This window comes from Schistocerca gregaria, chromosome 3 (genome assembly GCF_023897955.1).
Source record: "Schistocerca gregaria isolate iqSchGreg1 chromosome 3, iqSchGreg1.2, whole genome shotgun sequence".
NCBI lineage: Eukaryota > Metazoa > Arthropoda > Insecta > Orthoptera > Acrididae > Schistocerca > Schistocerca gregaria.
Genome location: NC_064922.1, coordinates 425,958,342 through 425,984,985, shown reverse-complemented (window position 1 = coordinate 425,984,985; position 26,644 = coordinate 425,958,342). Strand labels below are relative to the sequence as shown.

The following is a 26,644-nucleotide window of genomic DNA, read 5'->3' as shown; positions in this document are numbered from 1 at the left end:
AAAAACAAGCACTTAAATTTTTCTGTGCGAGCCCTGATTTCTCTTATTTTATGGTGGTGATCACTTCTCCCTATGTAGGTGGAAGCCAACAGAATGTTTTTGCAGTCAGAGGAGAAAACTGGTGATTAAAATTTCATGAGAAGATCCTGTCGCAATGAAAATCGCCTTTGTTTTAATGATTGCCACTCCAATTTATGTGTCAAGTCTGTGGCACTATCTCTCTTATTTTGTGATAATACAAAACGAGCTCCCCTTCTTCGCACTTTTTCGATGTAATCCGTCAGTCCCACCTGACGCGGATCTCACACCACACAGTAATACTCCAGAATAGGGCGGACAAGCGTGGTGGAAGCAGCCTCTTTAGTAGACCTGTTGTATGTTCTAAGTGTTCTGCCAACGAATCTCAGTCTTTGGTTTGCTCTATCCACAACATTATCTATGTGAGCATTCCAATTTAAGTTAATTGGAATTGTAATCAAGTATTTAGTTGACTGTCTGACTTATCACTTAATTGAAATTTAGTGCACCCTCAGCTGTCTCATACAGCTTGCAGTAGGGAACTCTTATTATCCTGAGTTCTGATACCATACAGGGTCAGTGCTAAACATACAACATGCATTCAGTACGAATTGCTATTCGGAGTAGTGCAGTTCGAACATTTCAAGCAATCAGTTGCATAGTAGATAGTAGAGTGAAGATGGACTGTACTAAGCTTACTAAAATGCAGATTTTGAAAGCCATGGTTCTAAACCTCGCCTTCTGCCCTCAGGATGGCTCTCTGAAGCTGCTTTTGGTGATTTACACGTATGCAGCACTGCAGTTGAGGCATATATATCCACATATATTGATGGTGTTACCTTGTGTCCCACATCAGAATTAGCCCACTGACAAACTGCAAAAGGTGCCATGCTCAGGACCAACGCCTGAGGTACTGCACAACATACATTTGTTGAGGATTGCTCTGATATGAACACTGAAAAACTGTGGAAATAAGAAATTCTTTATAAAGGTACAAAGATGATTCCAGCAACACACTTAAGATGCCCAAGAATGTTTTGTACTTTTCTAACAGTTTTTGAGACATCAGTCTTCTGACTGGTTCGATGTGGCCCACCAAAAACTCCTCTCCTGTGCCAACCTTTTCATTTAAGAGTAGCACTTACAACCTACATCCTCAATTATTTCCCGGATGTATTATAATACCAGTTTTCCTCTAAAGTTTTTACCCTCTATGGCTCCCTCTAGTACAATGAAAGTTATTGCCTGATGTCTTAACAGATGTCCTATCATCCTGCCCCTTGTTCCAGATTCCCACAGTTCACGTTTCATTACTGTGCTGTGCTCCAAATGCACTTTCTCTCAGAAATTTCTTCCTCAAATTATGTCCTATGTTTGATATTAGTAGACTTCTCTTGGCCAGGAATGATCTTTCTGTCTGTGCTAGTTTGCTTTTTTAAGTCCTCCATGCCTCGCCAGTTATTTTGCTGGCTACATAGCAGAATTTCTTAATTTCATCTACTTTCTGTGCCCCAATTCTGATGCTAAGTATCTTGTAATTCTCGCTTCTCTATTTCTCATTATTTCCATCTTTCCTTGACTTGCTCTCAATCATTAGTCTGTACTCACTAGACTATTTGTTCTATTTGGCAGATCCTGTAATTCATCTTCACTTTCAGTGAGGAAAGCAATGTCATCAGCAAGTCTTATTACCGACACCCTTTCACAATGAATATTAATCCTACTTTCTTTTATTTCTGTCATTGCTTCTTCGATGTGTAGATTGGACAGTAGGAGCACTCTTTTTAATCCAAGTGCTTTGTTCTTTGTCTCCCACTCTAACTGTTCCCTACTGGTTCTTGTACATATTGTATACCAGTGAACCCAGAAATGTTTTGCAACAGCTAAATGTGTATGAGAATTGTATATACATCATAACTTGTCCCCCCTCCCTCTCCCAGTTCCTCCTCTCTGTCTTCTTCTCCCCCTCTCCACGTCTATTTCCTCCCACCCCAATCTGTAGTCTCTTACCAGCTTCCCTTACCTTGAAACCTGTTTTTTGTTATGAATGGGTAAATTGGATGATATCATTGGTTTATGTGGTACGAGACAGACCTCCCCAACTACTGGATCTGTGATAACAGTAATTTCAGTGATAACATTTCAATTTTCTTAAATCTGTGAATGGGTAGGATTATAAAGATTCAGATTCCATAACAACATTATAACAGTGTATTTATATTGTGTAAAAGTTTGTAGTCCATGTTCGTCTCAACATTTATTATCGTATCATGTAAAAATCTGAAGTAAATTGTTTAACTACTTCTCAAGATCTTGTAACAATTTTAAGATATGACATGGCTTTGTACAATTGTATACATTATTCAACTTTCCTCTACAGCTTATCCCTATAGCTTCCTCAATATTGCAAACATCTTGCACCATTCTTCTGTATATTAATGTTGTCAGCAACTTGGATGCATGAGCTGTTAAGCTGATTGTGCAATAATTCTTGCACTTGTTGGCTCTTACAATCTTCAGAATTGTGTGAATGATGATCTTCCAAAAGTCTGGTGGTATATCGCTAGCCTCCTACATTCTACATGCCAATGTGAATAGTAGCTTTCGTGCCACTTCCCCCAATGATTTTAGAAATTCCAAGGAAATATTATCTACTCCTCCTGCCTTATTTGATCTTAAGTCATCCAAAGCTCTTTTAAATTCTGGTTCTAGAACTAGACCCCTATTTCTTCCCTGTCAACTCCTGTTTCCTCTTCCATCAAGTTATCAGACTAGTGCTTCCCCTCATAGAGGCCTTCAATGTACTCCTTCCACCTAACCACCTTCTCATTTTCATTTTTAATAGTGGAATTCCCACTACACTCTTAATGTTGCTGCCCTTTCTTTTGATTGCACCACAGGTTTTTTTTTTTTTTTTTTTACTTTTCTATAAGCTGAGGCAGTCCTGACAACCATTTCTTTTTCAATTTCTTCACATTTTCCATGCAGCCTTTTCATCTCAGATTTCTTGTACTTCCTATTTATTTCATTCAGAAGTGGCTTGGATTTTTGTATTCCTGAATTTGCATCATCATTTTCTACTTATTTCTTCCGTTGCTCAACTAAAGTATTTCTTCTGTTACCAATGGTTTCTTCGCAGTTACTTTCCTTGTACCTTTGTTTTTCTTTCCAATTTCTATGACTGCTCCTCTTGGAGATGTGGGTTCCTCTTCAATTGAACTACTACTGTGCGATTCATTCAGATCATTTCAAGCACCTCTCTTCACTCCTAAGTATTTCTGTATCCCACTTCATTGCACTGATTCTTCCTGACTAGTCTAACTTCAGCCTACTCTTCATCATTACTAAACTGTAATCGAAGTCTATTATTTGCTCCTGGGTACACCTTACTATCTAATACCCGATTTCAGAATCTCTACCTGACCATGATTTAATCTAACAGGAATCTCCCCATATCTCTAGGTCTTTTCTAAGTATACCTCCTTTTCCTGTAAGTGAACAGAGTGCTTGCTGTTACTAGCTGAAATTTATTGCAGAACTCAATTAGTCTTTCTCCTCTCTCATTCCTACTACCAAGCTCATGTTCTTCCACAACCCTTTCTTCTGCTCCTTCCCCTACAACCAGACTCCAAACCCCCATTACTATTAGATTTTCATCTCCCTTTACGTACAAAATTACACATTCAGTATCTCATATACTTACTTTACCTCTTCATCTTACGCTTGCGATATCAGCAAGTACAGGGTGAGCAAAAAGTCTTGCCCTGATTATAACAATTTATTACAGAAAACCGTTTGACATAATAATTAACAATTGATGCCGTTACATAGGTTAGTGTTACAATTTTTTTTAAGACCACTTACGTTAGTAAACCTCAACGTGTGCTCGCTTGGTAGCTTGGAGAACGTTGAGGCGGTACTCCAGCTCCAGCCAGGTGTTTTGTAACATGTGTTCTGTCACAGTACCCACAGCAGCTTGTATCCTAGTGTTCAGTTTGTCGACATCAGCAATTGGTGTGACGAAGACTCTGTCCTCCTTGATATAGCTCAGGAAAAAAAAAAAAAGGTCAAGGGGCATAATGTCTGGAGAGCGGCCAGGGTGTTGGACCGTTCCTTCCAATGAAATCCACCGATCCAGAAATGTTTCATCCAAAAAATCACACACTATCAAAGCCCAGCGCAGAGGGGGTGGGGGGTGGGGGGGGGGGGGGGGGGTCAGGGAGGGGGGGGGCTCCATCTTGCCGCACAATTATTCATGGTTGATATTATTCTAACTGTGGGGCAATAAGCTGTTGCAAAATTTCTACGGTAATGGATTTTTCCGCGAAGAAAAACGGTCCAAAAACCTTGTTATACATGAGGCCGCACAAAACATTCATTTTTTCGCTGTAACTGTACAGTAGCATGTGGAGACTCTGAACCCCATATACGGACATTATGCATATTTACCATTCCACTGTCATGAAAGATGGATTCATCGGTAAAGCATATGTGATTTAAGTAATCGTTAGCACCATCAATGCTGTTGAGAATCTCAGTTGCAAATTCAGCATGTGTCAGTTGCAAGGTTGCAAGGACCACACGATTTGCACTTTGTAAGCATGCGACCTAAGCCTTCCATGAAGAATCTTCACCACACTTGCTTGCAGTATTTGAAGTTCATGTGATTCTTGACGAGTTGAGTTAGACCGACTCCGTTGAAACAATTGCCGATCATAATCAACAGTTGCATTGCTCACACCAGGCCTGCCACTTCGTTAAACGTTGCATACCATTGTTTTATTGATTTAACGTGAGGAGGGCTGCGTTCATAAGAAGCCCGAAATTTACGCGGAACATTGATGGGCAATTTCGTTTCATGAAACCAAAACACACTTTGCACTTTCTCCTGCTTCAACACCATTTCTCCAGCAACTAATATGACCTAACAGACTGTGTCTGTGTTGTGGAGCACTAGCACCATCTATTGGTCACAACTAGTAACATTGACCTATGTAACGGCATCAAATGTAACTTACTATGTCAAACGGTTATTTTGTCATGAATTTTTATAATCAGGGCAAGACTTTGTGCTCACCCTGTATACCTGAACTATTGTTGTTGGTATTGGTTTGCAGTTGATTCTGATGAGAACAATGGAGTACCCTCCATTCCTCTGACCAGAAATCCTTGTCTTCTTTTCGTTTCGTGTCACTGACTCCCAGTATATCTAGAATGAGCCTTAGCATTTTCCTTTTAAGATTGTGTAACTTCCCTACCACATTCAAACTTCCAACATTCCACAACCCGACACTTGGACCATTATTCTTTCGTTCACTGTTCAATCTTTTTCTTATGGTCACCTCCCCACTAACAGTCCTCTCCTGGAGGCCCGAATGGGGGACTAATTCAAAATCTTTTACCAACTGAGAGAAAGTCATGATTCTTTTTCAATTACAGGCCTTATGTCCTGTGGATACACATTGTGTGACTTTAATGCAGTGCTTTCCATTGCCTTCTGCATCCGCATGCCATTGATCACTGTTGATTCTTCCACCTTTTAGGGGCAGTTTCCCCACTGCAAGAGCATGCCTTAAACATCTGCCCGCTCCTCCGCCCTCTCTGACAGCACTGTTGGCAGAATGAGGGTGACCTCTTATGACAGAAGAGTTCGCCTACCACTGCTGATGATTTTTATTCCAAATTTAAGCAGTGGTAGGTACTTAATCCAGGACCGAGGAATAATTAGTGAAATAAATAAAGGAGGACCAAAAAACTGCTCTTTAATCAAACTGTTTCATCAAGGTATTAACATTACATGGGGTGGTGCACGAATAGTTGACACATCTTAACACGTGAAAAAAATTGTACCTCTAGTTATATTTCATTTTACTCAAATATGTTTTGTTTCATGGAAATGTCGGCAGAGGTCATGTTGCTGCAATATTGCCAGTCCCTTGTTCGCAGTTAGCACTTCACCATGGCGGTGCATGGACGTTTCCCTGTTCAACACCTTACGGCAATTCTCCTTTATACTGAACTGAAAAATATCACAGCAATGCAAAGAAGATTTAAAGCAATATTCCGCATGCATTGGGCTTCATCAAGGAACACAATTCTCTGATTAAAAAGAAAATTTGAAGAAGGCAGTTTGCTAGAAGGGAAACGATCTTAAGTGTCAACCGGGGAAGTCCAAACAAGTCATCCTGGGGGCACCAAGGAAAATGGAGATATCTCATCTACATCTACATCTACATGACTACTCTGCAATTCACATTTAAGTGCTTGGCAGAGGGTTCATCGAACCACAATCATACTATCTCTCTACTATTCCACTCCCGAACAGCGAGCGGGAAAAACGAACACCTAAACCTTTCTGTTCGAGCTCTGATTTCTCTTATTTTATTTTGATGATCATTCCTACCTATGTAGGTTGGGCTCAACAAAATATTTTCGCATTCGGAAGAGAAAGTTGGTGACTGAAATTTCGTAAAAAGGTCTCGCCGCGACGAAAAACGTCTATGCTGTAATGACTTCCATCCCAACTCGTGTATCATATCTGCCACACTCTCTCCCCTATAACGCGATAATACAAAACGAGCTGCCCTTCTTTGCACCCTCTCGATGTCCTCCGTCAATCCCACCTGGTAAGGATCCCACACCGCGCAGCAATATTCTAACAGAGGACGAACGAGTGTAGTGTAAGCTGTCTCTTTAGTGGACTTGTTGCATCTTCTAAGTGTCCTGCCAATGAAACGCAACCTTTGGCTCGCCTTCCCGACAATATTATCTATGTGGTCCTTCCAACTGAAGTTGTTTGTAATTTTAACACCCAGGTACTTAGTTGAATTGACAGCCTTGAGAATTGTACTATTTATCGAGTAATCGAATTCCAACGGATTTCTTTTGGAACTCATGTGGATCATCTCACACTTTTCGTTATTTAGCGTCAACTGCCACCTGACACACCATACAGCAATCTTTTCTAAATCGCTTTGCAGCTGATACTGGTCTTCGGATGACCTTACTAGACGGTAAATTACAGCATCATCTGCGAACAACCTAAGAGAACTGCTCAGATTGTCACCCAGGTCATTTATATAGATCAGGAACAGTAGAGGTCCCAGGACGCTTCCCTGGGGAACACCTGATATCACTTCAGTTTTACTCGATGATTTGCCGTCTATTACTACGAACTGCGACCTTCCTGACAGGAAATCACGAATCCAGTCGCACAACTGAGACGATACCCCATAGCTCCTCAGCTTGATTAGAAGTCGCTTGTGAGGAACGGTGTCAAAAGCTTTCCGGAAATCTAGAAATACGGAATCAACTTGAGATCCCCTGTCGATAGCGGCCATTACTTCGTGCGAATAAAGAGCTAGCTGCGTTGCACAAGAGCGATGTTTTCTGAAGCCATGCTGATTACGTGTCAATAGATCGTTCCCTTCGAGGTGATTCATAATGTTTGAATACAGTATATGCTCCAAAACCCTACTGCAAACCGACGTCAATGATATAGGTCTGTAGTTAAATGGATTACTCCTACTACCCTTCTTGAACACTGGTGCGACCTGCGCAATTTTCCAATCTGTAGGTACAGATCTATCGGTGAGCGAGCGGTTGTATATGAGTGCTAAGTAGGGAGCTATAGTATCAGCGTAATCTGAAAGGAACCTAATCGGTATACAATCTGGACCTGAAGACTTGCCCGTATCAAGCGATTTGAGTTGCTTCGCAACCCCTAAAGTATCTACTTCTAAGAAACTCATGCTAGCAGATGTTTGTGTTTCAAATTCTGGAATATTCCATTCGTCTTCCCTGGTGAAGGAATTTCGGAAAACTGCGTTCAATAACTCCGCTTTAGCGGCGCAGTCGTCGATAACAGTACCATCGGCACTGCGCAGCGAAGGTATTGACTGCGTCTTGCCGCTTGTGTACTTTACATACGACCAGAATTTCTTCGGATTTTCTACCAAATTTCGAGACAATGTTTCGTTGTGGAACCTATTAAAGGCATCTCGCATCGAAGTACGTGCCAAATTTCGCGCGTCTGTAAATTTTAGCCCATCTTCAGGATTTCGCGTTCTTCTGAACTTCGCATGCTTTTTCCGTTGCCTCTGCAACAGCGTTCGGACCTTTTTTGTGTACCACGGGGGATCCGTTCCATCTCTTACCAATTTATGAGGTATGAATATCTCAATTGCTGTTGCTACTATATCTTTGAATTTGAGCCACATCTCGTCTACATTCGCATAGTCAGTTTGGAAGGAATGGAAATTGTCTTTTAGGAAGGCTTCTAGTGGTACTTTATCAGCTTTTTTAAATAAAATTATTTTGCGTTTGTTTCTGATGGATTTGGAAGAAATGGTATTGAGCCTAGCTACAATGACCTTGTGATCACTAATCCCTGTATCAGTCATGATGCTCTCTATCAGCTCTGGATTGTTTGTGGCCAAGAGGTCAAGTGTGTTTTCGCAACCATTTACAATTCGCGTGGGTTCGTGGACTAACTGCTCTAAATAATTTTCGGAGAATGCATTTAGGACAATCTCGGAAGACGTTTTGTGCCTACCACCGGTTTTGAACAAGTATTTTTGCCAACATACCGAGGGTAGGTTGAAGTCCCCACCAACTATAACCGTATGAGTGGGGTATTTATTTGTTACGAGACTCAAACTTTCTCTGAACTGTTCCGCAACTGTATCATCGGAGTCTGGGGGTCGGTAGAAGGAGCCAATTATTAACTTAATTCGGCTGTTAAGTATAACCTCCACCCACACCAATTCGCACAGAGTATCTACTTCGACTTCACTACAAGATAAACCATTACTGACAGACACCAACACTCCACCACCAATTCTGCCTAATCTATCTTTCCTGAACACCGTCTGAGACTTCGTAAAAATTTCTGCAGAACTTATTTCAGGCTTTAGCCAGCTTTCTGTACCTATAACGATATCCGCTTCTGTGCTTTCTATTAGCGCTTGAAGCTCAGGGACTTTTCCAGCGCAACTACAACAGTTTACAACTATAATTCCGACTGTTCCTTGATCCAAGCACGTCCTGTAATTGCCAAGCACCCTTTGACATTGCAGCCCATCCCGCACTTTCCCGAGGCCTTCTAACCTAAAAAACCGCCCAGTCCACGCCACACAGCCTCCGCTACCCGTGTAGCCGCCAGCTGAGTGTAGTGAACTCCTGACCTATTCAGCGGAACCCGAAACCCCACCACCCTATGGCGCAAGTCAAGGAATCTGCAGCCAATACGGTCGCAAAACCGTCTGAGCCTCTGATTCAGACCCTCCACCCGGCTCTGCACCAAAGGTCCGCAGTCGGTTCTGTCAACGATGCTGCAGATGGTGAGCTCTGCCTTCATCTCGTAAGCAAGACCGGCAGCCTTCACCAAATCAGATAGCCGCTGGAATCCAGAGAGAATTTCCTCAGATCCAAAGCAACACACGTCATTAGTGCCGACATGTGCCACCACCTGCAGCTGGCTGCACCCTGTGCTCTTCATGGCATCCGGAAGGACCCTTTCCACATCAGGAATGACTCCTCCCGGAATGCACACGGAGTGCACACTGGATTTCTTCCCCTCCTTAGCCGCCATATCCCTAAGGGGCCCCATTACGCGCCTAACATTGGAGCTCCCAACTACCAGTAAGCCCAACCTCTGCGATTGCCCGGACCTTGAAGGCTGAGAATGATCCTCTGAAACAGGGCAGGCAGCTGCATCTGGCTCAGCCAGAGACAGTGCCTGAAACCGGTTTGTCAGACGCACCGGGGAGGCTTTCTGGTCAGCTTCCAGGGACGCCTTTCGCTGCCTGCCACGCCTTGGAACGACCTCCCAATCAACCACAGGCGAGGGCTCAGCTCCACTGCGGGCAGCAACCGGGGCAACCACAGCGGTAGACCGATCTGGGGACAGACGGGATGAGGTTGACATCCCCGTGATACCCGAGTCCGGCTCCCCACAGTGGTGCCCATTGGCAACAGCCTCAAGCTGCGCGACCGAAGTCAGCGCCGATTGCAGCTGTGAGCGAAGGGATGCCAAGTCAGCCCTCATCCGAACACAGCAATCATCGACATGTACAAAGAATTTTGCAGAGTCATCTCAACTCTTCCCTTACAAAATAACTGCATTACAGAAGCTGACTGAGCAGAGCAAACAGAAAACTGGAGTATTCATTACAGGCAAAAGGAAAAGGCAAAATAACATTCAACATGTGGTTCTCAGATGAATCTTATTTCCACCTCAGTGGAACAGTAAACAAACAAAGTGTTCAATTTTGAAAATGAGGAAAACCACAAAATGTTCATGAAAAAATGATTGGGGGAGGGGAGGGGGGGGGGGGGTTAATGTGGGTAGCTCCATTCAGTTATGGCCTAAGAGGACCAGTGTAAAGCTGTACTGGATTTTCTACAGGAACCATTGAGCAATCATGTGACGCACTATCACTACCTCCAGTACCACCATGAGGAATTCTTCAGGCCGCCGCCATGTACAGATTTAAACCCATGGGTTTTCTTTTCTGTAAGGATATTTGGAAGAGAAATTGTTCCGTTTGAGACTACAGAATATTAAGGACATGCTGCCCAGTCAGTACAACTGTGCAACAAGATAAATTAAGACCTGCACCATGAAGTCTTAAGGAACGGAGTGCTATTGTACACATGTAAAATTAGAAAATTTTTGTTTCAGAAATAGAAGCACCACCCTCTAGACTTCCTGGGATTCGGCACAAACACCAAAACATTAAGTCAACTTCATTTCACCAATCATACAGTTTTCCTTTTTCCTTCAAGAGAGAGAACTGGGAGACAAAACTGTACCAGAAACAAGGAGCTGTGTGGAAATGGAGCTTTAACTTAGTTTACTTGTTAAGACAAAGTACTGGCCATGGAATAACAAGCTGTGAAATGGCATTTGCTTGGAACAATTTACGGAAACAATGGATGCACTGAAACAGAGCAGACTGAAACAGACTTTTGAGTTCGGTTTTCTTGATTAAATCCATGCATTATCGGCATCTTATAGCTTCATGTTTATTACAAAAATAATACATGTCCTTCAGAATTAATGCTCCATATTAAACTCTACAGCTGAACTGTATTCAAACTGACAGCCAAAGAAAATGCTCTGGGATGCTTGTTAGCACATCTTGTGGGTATCCATCACAGTCAAGGCATAATCTAAGACTTGGTGGAAATGCGAATGCTGTGAAAACAGAAAAGAATAATCCCTCACTCACACCCACTGAACAGTTCCATGCTTTATTCTCACTGTTTTATTCCTATGGCATATGAAATTAATGATACAGAGTATTATGAATTAGTGAATTGAATTTGTATGTGTTTGGCTTATATTTCTTTGGCTTGTCTAGTTCTCAAACCCTGCTTTGGTTTAAGTTATATGTTGTTTAATCCTCCTCAGTGTGATACACCTTGAAAGTTAGTGACATTTCCTGTTGTTACATCACAACCTTTCCAAGACAGTATCTGTAACTTGTAGCTAGGCATTCCATTGCTGGAAGATGGAAAGGTGCCGAGTTGAAATGACAAGTTTGCATTCAAACACTGGAGCAAGCTGGTTGTCAAACATATAGTCCTGCTGCTGCCAAGGCTTAAACACTGTTGATACAACGTGGTACGAGTGCCAGGCTGCCACAGTGGTGACCCGGATGACACCATGCCTGGGCCTGATCCTGCACTGCTTCCACTGTCTACCTGATCAAAATTAATATCCTGTCACAACAGGGTCGGGTCGATGATGATGATTATTATTATTATTATTATTATTATTATTATTATTATTATTATTATTACTACTATTATTATTATTGGTTTGTGGGGTGCTCCCAATAAATCCATTTCTAGGCTTTAAGATGATAACAAGCTCAGGTACAAAACTGTTTAAAGGTCAGGAGGTGGTCGAGACAGGGAGAGAGATGCTGTTTGTAGCATTTGAGGGCATGACGCTGGTCTTTAATAGCTGCAGCAATTTTGAGGGTCCACCAAGTCTTCCGTTACAGAGCAAACAAGGAAGAATGAATCGCCAAAGCAGCTTTGAAAGGCTGGCACTGCTCAAACTCCTTACAGACTCATCAATGCCGCCATGCAGTGGAGCAGTCGGGATGGCAGCCGACGAATAGGCATCCCATTCTGCATTAATAAAGACCCACCTGGGAAGGCATCCATATAAGTGATGCTGAAGAAAAGATAAGAATATTGGAAAAAGATTGCTGTCGCACAAATCATCATGAACTCCCTATTCAACACAGGGAAGGAATCCAAGGCTCCAGATGGAAAGAGCAATAGCAGAGAAAGTGCCGTATGTCACACTGAAAGTGTATGGGACCTCCAGTGATATGGAGGCAGAAATCAAGCCCTGCCAGCATGTCTTCAACAACCCTATCCCAGTTAGTGATCATGGTACTGCTCCAAAGAGCGTTATGGGCATTAAAATCCCCAAGGAGAAGGAAGGGGGGAGGGAGCTATCTAAGAAGGGTAAGAAGAGCAGGAAGCATAAGACACCAGCATGGAGCAAAGGTACATGTTAAAAGGTACTGGTTGGAGGAGGGCAAAAGCACTGGTATCAATGAGATTGTCCTCAGGACCTCTCTGGGCTTGCCGGACAAAATAAATGTTGCACCATTCCAGATTAGTCCTAAGTTCCTCATCAGAGTAAAGGAGGCTGTCCCTGTGGGAAATAATGTTCTGTATCACATTAGAGACTAGTGAGGAGTAATGCTCAGTGGAATGTCTTCCAAGCACACACAAGCACTACGTGAAGCTGATTGACTGGCAAAAGAGGTTTTAATCAGCAGGGATCCAGACTCATCTTACTAAGGGAGTCAACCTCAGCAAACCTATCTTCACTGTGTTCCACAAACAATCTGGTAGTGGTGAAAGTCTCTCCATTTGTCTCAGAACAAACCCAATAATGGCGAAAGGATTTTGTCACCCAGTGGGTGGCCTTGGAGGGAAGGCCAGGGAAGCAAAAGTAGGAGCAGAGAGAGAACTCTTCCTTTCTGAATACATGGCTACGGAAGAGCGGCCAGGAGTATAGCCCTTAGCACCCTTCATCTGTAGTGTGTTCATCCTGGTACCATCCCCTCCGAACAGGGTCTTACCCTGCGGGCACCACCCAGCTGTGCAACGACCACTTGGTGTGGCAGTCATTGCCAGGAGTTACAATGCCCTAAAAAGACCAGCAACCACTCCCAGACATTTGCAAGGCAGTGACAGATGATCTAACAGAAATGTGATCCCTTTGTGTCAAGTGCCTCGGCAAATGCCTACATAACAGCCCCCCAATTTTTCGACTGGCTACACATGCTGGTGACCTAGGGGGTGGGGGATGGGAGGGGGGGGGGGGGCTACAGTGGGGCAGGAAGGCGGCAGGGGGGGACAGAGAGTGAGGGAGGCAAAGAACCCATGCAGGAGATGCTATGGAGGAAGTTCTTCCCCAAATGGCTCATACAAAAGAAAAAGAATCTAAAAAGGGAGGTGAAACACCGAGGTGGACCAGAAAAAGTTGGGAAAAAAAAAAAAAAAGGGAAGAGTGGAAACATGAGAGACAAGACCGAAAAGGAACAGCACACCTGAGAGAACAGTTGGGACATCATAAAGAGAAGCACTGAGGGAGAAGGGAGGGGGAGGGAGAGGCAGAGGTGGAGGAGCTAGGATGGGGAAGAGTGGGTTTAGTGAAGGGAATGCAGTCTGGGAGAGAAGAAAGGTTGCAATACTCTGAGTCCATGCACACCACATGTGTACCCACAAAAGAGCCTAGGACTATGCAATTACGGACTCAAATCTAGTAATTACTACACTAGGATGCACAGAAAGGGCGCAGAAGTAAGAAAACACAAAGACAATTTTAAAAGAAAAGGAAGAGGACTGAAATTAGACAAGCTGTTGGCCTTAGTGCTAATTAAAGCGAACAGTGAAAAATCTTTCCCACATCGCACTCCATAGCACACATCGGCACTACCTTAGGCAGCAGTCTGCTGACATAACAGACTATTTTGTCAATAAATAGAAATAGTTTCGCTTGCTGAGCCTGTCCGAGTTTGTAACTATTTTCTGAAACATTAAATCCTTTGATAGTGTCTCCAACACTGAAAGACTAAATGTTATGGAGAGAATTATGCCTTGGACCATAGGAAAATGCCTACAGTACAAATATCAGCACTATCACAAACACAGGTTATGAAGGCCTACAGTCTAAGCTTGTTTACCCAGATCTTATCTTTCACCTTTCCACTGCGATGCAGAGACACCTCGACAGCACCAATTTTTCTGAAGGTGAAGAGAAACTTCATTTCAGAATCTGGGCATCGTGTCTACAACTGCACAGAGTCAGCCCTGTTCTGAGAGTGCATCCATCGCATGTGATGTGACCTCACCACTGTGAACTGTAAGCTAATGAAGCTACAAATGTTTCTCAGTAATAATTTGCATCACCATATATGGGACAAATTTAACAGTTTAACATGCCATATGATGGAAGTAGATTCTACAATATCAGTTAATAAACAGAAGGAGAAATTCAATAGCTTGCAAAGAAGAAATTAATCACCCTACATTGGTCTGTGCATGATAGTGCATGGTACCAACATCTTCCAAAAAGCTATGCATGAAAATGTGATTTTTCATGGGGTCATATCTCATGTTTTGGATAGCCCTTGCCTTAGTGACCATTTGTATACCTATCCAAAGAACAGGCATACGACTGCTATTCTATGGTACAGGACCAAAACTGAAACAAACACTTACTCCAGGCCAGTCACACTGATCAAATCAATTGGTTCTTTTGCATTAGGTGTTGTATAGGATGGACCTTAGCCAACTTACTAAAACATAATTTGTTCATGGGCAGTTCGTGAGTACTTACACCCCACACATCCATCCACCCACAAAAAAAGTTTAAAAAATAACAACTGTGGGAGAGGCCAAATCTATCATTCCTATTCATAGCAGATCATCAAAAATGTTACCTTATGTTCTTAAGATGATATTCTCAAGGAATTTCGAAACTTTTTTCGATACCATTATCCGTTACTGAGAACCAGAAGTGCAAAGTTAACATACTTATGCATGTAAAATCTGGGATGAGGTGTAATGGGAGATTTAACTGAAACAGTGAACATGCGGCAAGGGTTCCAGGGTCACCGCAAGGGATCTGAAGTCACCAAACTAACATTTTCTTTCCAGCATTTTTTTCATTAATAAAGCTTTATAGGATCTGCTGCCTCTGTATAGTGGGCACTTCAATTCTATACAAATATGCCCCACGTAATACTGCAGTGACAAAAAACTGGGCTAATAAGGGTCTTAAAACGTCTGGAAAGAACTTAAGATAACTGACAAAAGTTATATAAAACTGCAAAGACTGCAAATTCAGTAAAATATTTGTAATTTGAGCAAAGCACCCACAAAATACTTATTAGGCATACTTATCTGTTTGTGTGTCAAAGTATATAAAACAAATTGTCAAAACTATAATGACCTATAGAGTTCATTTTACATAAGTAGTACACACTGGTCTCTTAAGGAAAAGAACGAAACCAGAGGAAAAACGTCCTGTTGAAGCACAAAAAAGATGAATATGTTTCTCTTTAAAAGACTCTGACATAGAAGTGGGGAACTTTTTTGTGCTGAAAGAGAACAGTAGAGAGATAGCGATGGTGGTGCAGAGAAAGAGATTGGGGGAAGGGAGGTATGTCAATAATCTTACAAATTATGAGTAAAAATAATGTAAGATTTGACAGTGTTGTACTACTAATACTAAGAAATGAGTAAAGAGAATGAAATACAAATCAATCACTTTGCTTTTTGCAATGCAGTACTCTAAAGAAAGATGAGAAGTATTTCTTTTATAAAAACCTTCTTCCTCTTCATCCTGAGATGATTCTGCATCCCATGCTTCTTTAACGTCGTCCTCTTCATCCTTAACATCTTTATTGTTTACTTCTGTAGGTATTTTGTCCACAATTTCAACTTCCACCTTGCGTTCAACTGTAGCTGAAAGAAATTTTTCTATTTATCATCTGCTTTTTACTACGAAGACAATATGTTTTTATATCAACATTTACTGAGTAAGGGGATAAACAAAAATAATTTACATACCTTCCTGTTGGGCGGGAGTGGGTGGTTGCGCCTTTACTTTGTTTGGCCTGATTCGTGTCCCTGGTCTTGGTGTGGTCTGTTTCTTCTCACCCACATTTGGAACATCAACACCTTGTGCCTTCAGTGCTTCGATCATTGCTTGTGCTCTAGCACGATCAGCCTTTTGTTTTGCAGTCAAAAGCTTGCCTTCAGCCTTCAGTCTTTCCTTACGCTCCTTTTCCTTCTGCTTCTTTCGTTCCTTTCGTTCCTGCTCCAAACGTTTCTGCTCTTCCTTTGCTCTCTCTGCTTCCTCAATTTTCTTGAGCCTCTCTTCTTCCTCCTTGGCTAGCCTCTCTTCCTCTTCTTTCAGTTTTTTAAGTGCCTCTTGCATAGCAGCTATAGCTTTCTTTGTTGGACCTTTTGTTTTTTCCTTTGTTTCCTCTTCCGGTTTACCTTTCTTCTTTTTCTTTTTCTTCTTACCATCTTCATCTGCGAACAAATGCCATAGCTGAATGTAACAATAAAGAACGTACAAATGTTTGTAAGCTCCCATGATCAGCAATGCACAAAGTACACAGGTAATTACTGATATGAAATTCTGGTTATAAAGCACCCTCTAGATAAGGTCAGGCATGTAATGCACTTAAAAGCAAGGCATTTCTGGCAAAACATTTTGAAAGTTCTCTTTTGTTTTTGTTTTGTTTTAGAGCACAAAAACACCTAGGGTCATAAGTGCCCAAGTCAAAACTATAGAACACAAAGGCAGACAGGAGTTAGAAAACAACTACATGTCAATCCCAATCGACATAAGAGAAGACAACTAAAAACAGAGATGGGAACATAAACTGTTAAAAAATAGGTATTCTGTCAGGAAATAGCAAACAGTTAAAACTTGGGCACAATATGTACAAAGTAGTGGGGCAGCGCCACTTAAATGACAATGGCTATAAAGGCAGCGCCCAATACACAACCCAGTTAAAATGGCAACTTCGCAGCAGGCGGGCTGAGAGGAGGTCGTCTAAGCCACTGGGAGAAGCTTAATAGATTGTAGCTTATTCCCATGAAGGGAGGACCAGTAGTGATGTGAAAGTGACACCACCACCTGACAGATGGCAACACAGAGATCAGAGGGAATATAAGAAATAGTGGGCTGAGGTGCAGGGACTGCAGCCGTGGCAGCAGCATCAGCAGCCTCATTTCCTGTCAGATCGACACGAGCAGTGTAATGGAACTGACAAATAGACATCATTTTATTTTATTATACACTAAAGTCATGTTAAAAAAGCTTTTGCTTAAGACAATACTAATCGATATTGGAATTGTATGTTCTTTGTAGCTTATGACCGTGATCTTTGGTCTAAAACGGGTTTTCGGGCACTTGAGTGTTGGCCACGGTTGAGTGTAGTTGTGTATATAGTTTTGGCAATAAATGTGTTTTTGATACAAAGAAACCGTGGAGTACTGCGTCATTTTTCGATAGTCCAGTAATAATTAAAAAAAACCGCACCTTTTCTTGGACCCAGAGCAGCAAAGGAATCATCGCCTACACAACGAGAAGCCACATGGACAACGCAGACTCAGCAGCATCAACAAAGGAGACATCATGGCCAGCTCTACTAAAGTACTATACAGCCATTATCCAAATCGTAACGGTGTCCTTATGGAGATAACTTTACCTGTGAAGTAGAGCAGATCCGTGACAACTGAGGGCCTCGTCCGGGATTAAGACATTTATATGTACTGGATTGACGAAATCTGTTTTGCAGAAGTCTAATGACCACGGTACGAAGAAGTGCAATACATGGAAGTCAAGGGAGACGAAACGAAGCAGTAAAGTGGACTGACCACACGAGTGAGGACCCAGACTGAGAAGATAAGTACATTTGTGTAGTGCTCTTTATTCCTTTTATTATTTTGTGTGCGAAATTTCGCGAAAATGACCATTGTGAAAGAGGAAAGTGGTGCTGAATCCGATCAGGATTGTGAAAATTTGTTAGTCTTTGGGGATGTAGACATGCCGATAAAAACGGAAGATGAGTCAGTCAAAGAAGCAGATCAAAGTCTTAATTCATCAGAACGTGAGACGTCGGACATTAAATCACTGTTACAAATGATGGAACAATCGTTAGCTTTAAATCAAACTGTTGCAGCCCACTTACAAGCTAATGAAGATCAATTGCAAAACATGAATCAGACGGTCGCGGACAGTTTTCAGGTTATAAATCAGAAAGTGTCGCGTCTAGAAGAGCTATGAACAAAAAAATTGATAATGTCTTACTTTGGGGTAATAAACTTCGCAACGATATATCAAAGATAGACAAGAAACTTAGCAAAGCATAAACAAAGATTTGGGCGGTAGAATCTAAAGTGGGAGACGCAAAATTTAGTCTGAGTAACAAAATTTAGTCTGTAAAAAATGAACTGGTCACAGACAGAGAGAAAAATGCAAAGTGTTTTGTTAATGTTAATAGTCAAATAAATACAGATTGTGTAAATGTAAAAGCTATGGCAGTAGATCTTGAAAGTAGAGTAGATTCGAAACTAAACGTTGTGAATGATAAAGTGGAAACAGTCAGTAACACAGTAAAACTTCACAAGATTGAAACTAAGACAGCCGTTAATGAATTAAAAAGTACAGCATCAGAGTTAAACCAGAAGTTTGAAATATTTAGCAATGATGTAGCTCACAAAAAATTTTCTATGAACACCTGTACCTTATTATCTAATAACCCAGTTAAAAACTTTCCTAATGAGTGTAGTTTGCACCCTGTTGACTTTCTGCAGAGTTGTAGAGAGAATTTTTTGCCCAATATGAGTGAAAGTTTCAAAATTAAGTTTGTTAAAAAAAATTTGGAGGGGGAATCTTTGTCATGGGCCAATCAAAATTTTTCTATGGACATGTCTTATGCCGAATTTAAAATTGAGTTCTTAAAACAGTTCTGGTCTGAAACTGAACAAGCCAGGATAAAGAGCGAGTTCCTGAATGGACCAAATTACAGAGAAACACAGGAGACTATGAAACAGTTTTGAAAGAATCAACTGAAGAAACTTGTACATTTGAGTAAACCTTTTGATGAGCTCACACAGATGGATGCTTTAAAGAGAAGGTTGCCAACAGATGTGCAATGGGAACTAGTGTATGGACCAGATGACAACATTGAGCAATTTCTAAACTATGTGGACAAACTTGACAGGATTATAGACAAAGTGGGGAAACCAAAAAACTATTTCAGTCACACACAAAGAGGTGGGGATCATAGTTGGGGAAACACTAATTTTAACAGAAGGGAAAACAGTAGGCCCAACAACCATAGTTTTCATCATAGGCAACAAAATAGTCACAATATTAATAATAATTTCCACTCAAGAGGACAATCTGGGAACAATTGGAACAGAAGTAATTACAGGGACTCCGAAAACAGGAATTGGCGTGAACATAGGGACACTGGGAGTCAAAATGCTAATGCTATGAGAAGTCATGAAGTAAAAAACTAGCATGCGTTTCATTGTAGGTCCACAAGGTAGGGGCGAAAAGTATAGATAATAGATGGACCAATAACACTGACTTCGTTGCACCAAGAGATACGTCTCAAGTAATGAGTAGTTATCTTATGAATGTGTACTACCCTCTAACCACAGTACCTGTTAAGAATGAACACATTGGTTGGAATAAAGACACAGAGAAAATAATTGACTTAGTTGAATTTTATGAATGGGCAGAAGCTTGTAGTTTGTCAGAGGACCAGCAGATAAATGATTTAGGAATTGATGCACTGATGAGGGAACCAAGTGAGCAAATTGTTGACACTGATTTAACGTGCAAAGAATTGAAAACACTTGGGTGTAAAAGCAACGTTTTAAGTTTTCGGGAGAGAGGTTGATGATTGTAGTATTTGGAAAAATGAAGATTTAATGATACATGATGATGGTGAAAAATATTTTGTTTGCTTGAAAGAGGAAATGGAGGCATTAGGTGTTGTGGGAGAAACTGATATGCATGTTGTAGATGTACCCAACGATGTTATTAACAATTTAAGTGGCGTTAATGCCAGTGTCACAACCAACAGGCTCTGTAATCCAACATCTTATGAAGGAACCTGGGCAGTTGATAACGATTCCCTGAACAGTAAAACTGACACTGCAAGTAGGCTACCATTTGCAATGAACAAAGGTGAATTATTTCTTTATAATATGTGGCTAAATAGCGATGCAATTAAAAATGATAGCAATTTTTTAAAAATGATTCTTAATATGTCTCAAATTTTATATCCTGATTGGTGGAAAAACACTAAACATATTATTGTTGAACAACTGAAGGATAAATACCTTAGTGGTGAACAATGTTATATGGGTGAAAATATTTGGATTAATGAAATTATCAATACAAGTGACAGTGCTAATGATGTGTGTGTTAATGTAATGACCGTAGATAAAAAAAGGTGACAGTAATATAGGTACTTGTAAGCCAGAAAGTCATTGTTTCAGTGCAATTCAAAATGATTTATTGTATGAATACGTTCCGCCTGATAAAGGTGATGACATAGGTAGTCCGTTCATTAGAGCAAAAGTTGATACCTGGGAAGGCAAGTGCCTTATAGACACAGGGAGTCAGGTGTCAGGAATATCTGAAATTCTAAGCAAAAAGCTGAAGTGTGAGAAAGATTACATTGAAATGCCAGTCATTGGGGTAAAAATAAGAGGGGGCTACAGGAAAACGTAGTAAAACTGTGAAAAGACAAACTTTGTTATCTTTTACAATTGAGGGAGTCACATTTACACACGGATGCCTAATTATACCAGGCCTCAGTGAGGATTGTATTCTTGGGATGTCATGGATTCAGAGTGTAGATGCAAGATTTGACTGCGGAGGACAAAAACTTGTAATAACAATACCAATTGGGGGGTATATCTCCACCGAGTTTGTGAGATCAAATACAGTGTTGTGTAATGATAAATTTAACACTATAAATCTGGTAAAGGAGAAAGGATATGTTGACAAACACATAACAGAGTTGGATTTAAGTGAAGTAGATTTCAACACACTGGTAAACACAAAGATTTCCGAAGCTAGCGGTCTAAACAATGAGCAAAAACAAGAACTAGAGTCTTTGTTATGTGAATACAGTGATGTCTTTAGCAACATTCCAGGGAAAGTTAGGGGTTATGAATGTACTTTGCAAGTAAGACCACATGACCCATTTTTCACAAAACCATTGGTGTGCCCATAGCCAAACGTACAGCAGTTAAGAAAGAATTACATAAGATGGAAGTGTGTGGCATTATTGAAAGGAGTATCAGTGCTTATAATAACCCAATGGTAGTTGTGTCAAAGAGGGATGGGAAAGTGAGAATAGTTCTTGACTCCAGGCCTTTAAACAAGATCTTATACAGGGCAACAGACCACCCTGAAAACATTGATGAGCTGTTGCACAAGTTCAAGGACATTAAATTAATGTCAAGTCTAGACTTAACCTCAGGCTTTCACCAAGTACCCCTGGCACCCAAATCTAGGAAATACACTGCTTTTCTTTACAATGGTCGTTACTATCAGTATTGTGTAGTCCCATTTGGCTTGAACGCATCGGTAGCAGAATTCACTAGAGCTTTAGACCATGTGCTTGGGCAGGAACTTGTATCCAAATTAGTGATTTATGTAGATGACATTTTAGTAACTGGACAAGATTGGAATGAGCATGTTGGGCTTTTGAAACAGGCATGTGAGAAACTTAGAAGTGGGGGAATGACACTAAAACTAGGAAAGTGCAAATTTGCAGTACCTGAGTTAAAATTTTTGGGACATGTCATAATAGGAAAAGGAATTTTGGCTGATCCAGAAAAAATTAAAGCTATTGCAGAGTTTCCTATACCCCGTAACATAAAACAACTGAAATCATTTTATGGGCTATGTGGCTTCTACAGAAAATTTGTAAGTAAACAAAGCTTAAACACACCCTGTCTAAGTAACTTGTTAAACAAGGACACTGTTTGGATATGGAGTAAAGATTGTCAAGAGGCTTTCGACATAATAAAAAGGGAACTGAATAACCAGAACCTGTTACACAGACCAGATTTCAATTTACCTTTCTGTTTACATACTGACAGCAGTGATTATGGGCTAGGTGCTGAATTATTTCAAGTAAAAGAAGTCAATGGGGAGACAGTTCATGCTGCAATTGCAATTGCAAGCAGAATGTTACTGAAGCATGAAAAGAACTATACAGTAACAGAAAAAGAGGTATTAGTCATACAGTGGTCATTTTCAAAATTCAGGACCTATTTACTTGGACATAAGGTAATAGTGTACTCTGATCATAAAGCCTTAAGCTATATACAGGAATGCAAGCTCTATCATGATATGCTTACAAGATGGGCATTGTATTTACAACAATTCAACTTTGAAATTAAGTATATTAAAAGCACTGACAACATAGTTGCGGATGCTCTATCAAGGCTACCAGTAGGAGGGGAAACTGAAATTTTTGATCAGAATGAAGAAAAACAGTTTAAAATTAGGTATATTAAAGGGGTCACAGATGAAAAAGTTGTTAGATCATTGTGTGATAAAATCAGGAGCAGCCAGAACCTTGATGCAAATTGGAAATTAGTAAAGAGCTGTTTAGGGAAAAATAACTATGAAAATTTAGACAAGTACTATAAGGTGTTTAAAGGTACTCTGTTTAGGAGAACTGACGAAGACTCGGACAATTGGAAACTATGCTGGCCTGAGTGGTGGTGGTGATGTGTTGGAGCTTATGGGCGCTCAACATCGAGGTCATCAGCGCCCTGACACTCGCTGGCCTGAGGAGGAAGCTGAGAGGTTAATTAGGTATACTCATGAGAGCTACGGTCATTGTGGCATACAGAAGTGTATAAGAAAACATACTTCTACAATATGGAAAAGGAAGTTAGAAAAGAATTGTCAACTTGTGATAAGTGCCAACAAGTCAAAGTAAGTAACAGAAAATGTCAAGGTGAAATGCAAAACATTATTCCAGCACAACCTCTAGACTTAGTCACTGTTGATTTCTATGGGCTGCTTCCAAGGAGTAGGAGTGGCCACTGCTACATTTTTGTCATGGTGGATGTATTTTCTAAACTGATCAAGTTGTATCCTGTCAGAAAAGCCACAGGTAAAGAGATAGTCACAAAAGTTGAAAAAGACTATTTCTTAAATGCTGGGAAACCAAAAGCAATCTTCTCAGATAACGGTTCTCAGTTTTTGTCAAAAGTTTGGAAAGCCTTTGTTGATAAATCAGTAATCAAACATGTTCAAATATCTGTATATAATCTGTCATCAAACCCAGCTGAGAGGCATATGCGCGAGATTGGGCGTTCATGTAGTACATATTGCAGTCATAAACATCTTACATGGTATGACCATGTACGAGACTTTGAAGATGTTATGAATAGCTTGCAGCACACTTCCACATGATTTTCACCTCATGAAATTATGTTTCATCTAAAACCAGACAACATTATCAATGAACTTGTAGAATTTCCACCATGCACAATGATGACTATGCGAGAACGTGAAGCCATAGTCAAAGAAACCGTGATAAAACAGGGGGAAATGAGAAAAAGACATGATGGCAAGATCAAAGCAACCAAGTTTAAAGTTGGAGTTTATGTTTTAGTAAAATCACATGAGAAATCAAAAATTCTAACTTCTGAAACAAAGAAATTCTTTGATATATACATGGGTCCATTCGAGATTCTAGAGCATCCACACCCGAATGCATACCGGTTGGTGTATCCTAAATCCAGGAAAGTTCTCAGGCTAAGGAATATTGTCTCGTTGAAATTGTATAAACAAAAGGGGTAAGACTAGTCTGAGAAAGTGAAAAGGTGACTCAACAAAAGTTTTTCACTGGAAATTTTGTATATAAAAAATTGTCTGATTTTGTTACAGTTTTGTGCCCTTTAAAATGTTTATTATTTGTTTGATATGTATTCATTGTATGAAGTGTTTTAAATTTTGTTATCCTTGAACTAAGTGTTATAGTCTGTGATAAGACATTTTACACCGAATATGTTGATGCATTTGTATTACATGTTTATTGAATTTATTAGTATTTAAAGGATCTGTTTTGGACCAGTTCATAACTTTGTAGTATTACTCAGACAGATTCTGTAAACTTCTCCCACTAGATAAACATTACCAGAAGGTTAACTATGTATCCTAACCATGTACTTACATCTAAACATTATGTAACCAAAATGTGATCTCTGTATGTGTTTTTTTAAGATAACATGGCATTATAGTCAATGAAGTGATACAAACAGCTAAGCTTTGGAAAGACGCACTGCAGGACATGCAGAAATCAGACCTTTAACGGAAGTCACCTATGTGCAGATGGACAATGTGGGACAGACCGTGAGTAGTGCGAAAAGTGGGCAACAAAAGAAAATATAATAAGCCTGCAGTTAAAAGTTACATTCTTTCAATGGTTTCATGTGAAGTGCTACAACATTATGGACTCTTCTAAGTGAAAATTGTGAATATTCTTTTGTATTTCATTTACTCTAAGGTTAAAAATTGTATGTTTTCCTTTACTTAGTATAACAATTTCAGTGTTAGCATAATTAAAAGGAAACAATCCCATTAAAAATTTTAATTTATTTAAAATCATATTCTTGGCAGCTCCATTATTCTGATATCAGAATTTTGTTCGCATTTTCATACTTACAAAATTCTTGGGGGGCTATTGTAATGGAACTGACAAATAGACATTTTATTTTATTATACACTAAAGTCATGTTAAAAAAGCTTTTGCTTAAGATAATACTAATCGATATTGGAATTGTTTGTTCTTTGTAGCTTATGACCGTGATCTTTGGTCTACAACGGGTTTACGGGAACTTGAGTGTTGGCCACGGTTGAGTGTAGTTGTGTATATAGTTTTGGCAATAAATGTGTTTTTGATACAAAGAAACCGTGGAGTACTGCGTCATTTTTCGATAGTCCAGTAATAATTAAAAAAAACCGCACCTTTTCTTGGACCCAGAGCAGCAAAGGAATCATCGCCTACACAACGAGAAGCCACATGGACAACGCAGACTCAGCAGCATCAACAAAGGAGACATCATGGCCAGCTCTACTAAAGTACTATACAGCCATTAGCCACACCATAACGGTGTCCTTACGGAGATAATTTTTCCTGCGCAGTAGAGCGGGTTCGTGACACTAGGAACACAAACAGCAGTGGCTCCATCAAAAGTGCAGATTTCCTGGACCCGTTGCACTATGGGATGGGCTGTGTACAGCCACAGAGTCTTTCAACGGTGCTGAGAGTGTCTGAGCATATGACACAATTGAAAAGTCTGTGTCACTGAATGTACTCTGTGGCCTGATACAGGGTGAAGAGCTCTGCTGTAAATACTGAGCGGTGTGCCAGAAGCTGATACCGAAAAACATCGGCATCTATGACAAAGGCACACCCGACACCATGATCAGTCAGAGAGACAAGAATGTGCACAAAGGTACAGTCACGAAGTTCCATGCAAAGGTCATGAAATACTGAAGGCAACAGAATGAGGCTGGAGTAGTGTCCTTAGGAACCATGGACCACCACACGAAGCCAAGGTGTTGAAGGGTTCATTCCCACTGGGAAAGTTGCAAGGAGTGAGAAGTTACACTGCCACAGCAATAGCGAACACCAGGAGGTAACAGAGAAGAGGGACGTGCCCCATACTGGCAATCAAAAGAGTCATCGAAGGAGGAGGCATAGGATGGGTGGCCACGCATGGCAGACAAAAGGCATGCATATCTGCTGAGGAGAAAGTCACAGTGGTAGCACAGTGGTAGTTCAGCAGCTTCTGCATACAGACTCTCAAATGGGCTAGAGTAAAACGTGCCAGTGGCCAAACGCATGCCATTATGATGGATAGTATTGAGACAGCGTAAGAGGGACAGACATGCAGATGCATAAACAGAGCACTCATAGTCTAGTTTTAAATGGACAAGGGACCAGTGAAAATGGAAGTGGGTGGTTCAATCTGCACCCCAGGAACTACCACTGAGGACACACAGGATACTGAGGGGTCGGGCTGCCAGGTATGATATGTGGGAGGACCAAGAGTGTTTCCTGTTGAGCATGAGCGGCAGAAGTTTTGTAGTTTCAACAAAGGAGAGAGCAACAAGTCCAAGACGTAAATATAGTGGGAGAAACCAACTGCGCCGCCAGAAATGCATTCATATGGTTTTGTCAGTGGAGAAATGAAAGCCACTGTCAATGCCCCACGAGTAAAGATGATCAAGACATCGCTGAAGACTCCACTCAATGAGACAGGCTTCCGGATCACAGAAAAAGATGGCAATATCGTCAACAGAAAGGGAACTGCAGATGCCCGGCAGGAGACAGGCCATTACAGGGTTAATGGAGATTGCAAAGAGGACAACACTCAGGACAGAACCCTGCAACACACTGTATTCCTGGATAGAGGTGTCCAACAAGGCAGAACCCACATGGACCTTAAAAACTTGGTATGTTAAAAATTCCTTAAGGAAACAGAGCAAGCGGCCACTCCCCACATG

At 40.9% G+C, this 26,644-nt stretch overlaps 1 protein-coding gene across 3 annotated transcripts in view; it reads right to left on the bottom strand.

Moving 5' to 3' along the window:
• The window catches only part of LOC126356206 (eukaryotic translation initiation factor 5B), a 406,256-nt gene that overhangs the window by 290,302 nt on the left and 89,310 nt on the right, over positions 1 to 26,644 (bottom strand). For all 3 annotated transcript variants that reach the window (XM_050007014.1, XM_050007012.1, XM_050007013.1), the window contains exons 6-7: positions 16,132 to 16,599; positions 15,889 to 16,026 (exon numbers count right to left, since the gene is read on the bottom strand). In XM_050007014.1, coding sequence (XP_049862971.1) covers positions 15,889 to 16,026; positions 16,132 to 16,599 — 606 coding nt within the window. The remainder of the gene's footprint in view (positions 1 to 15,888; positions 16,027 to 16,131; positions 16,600 to 26,644) is intronic.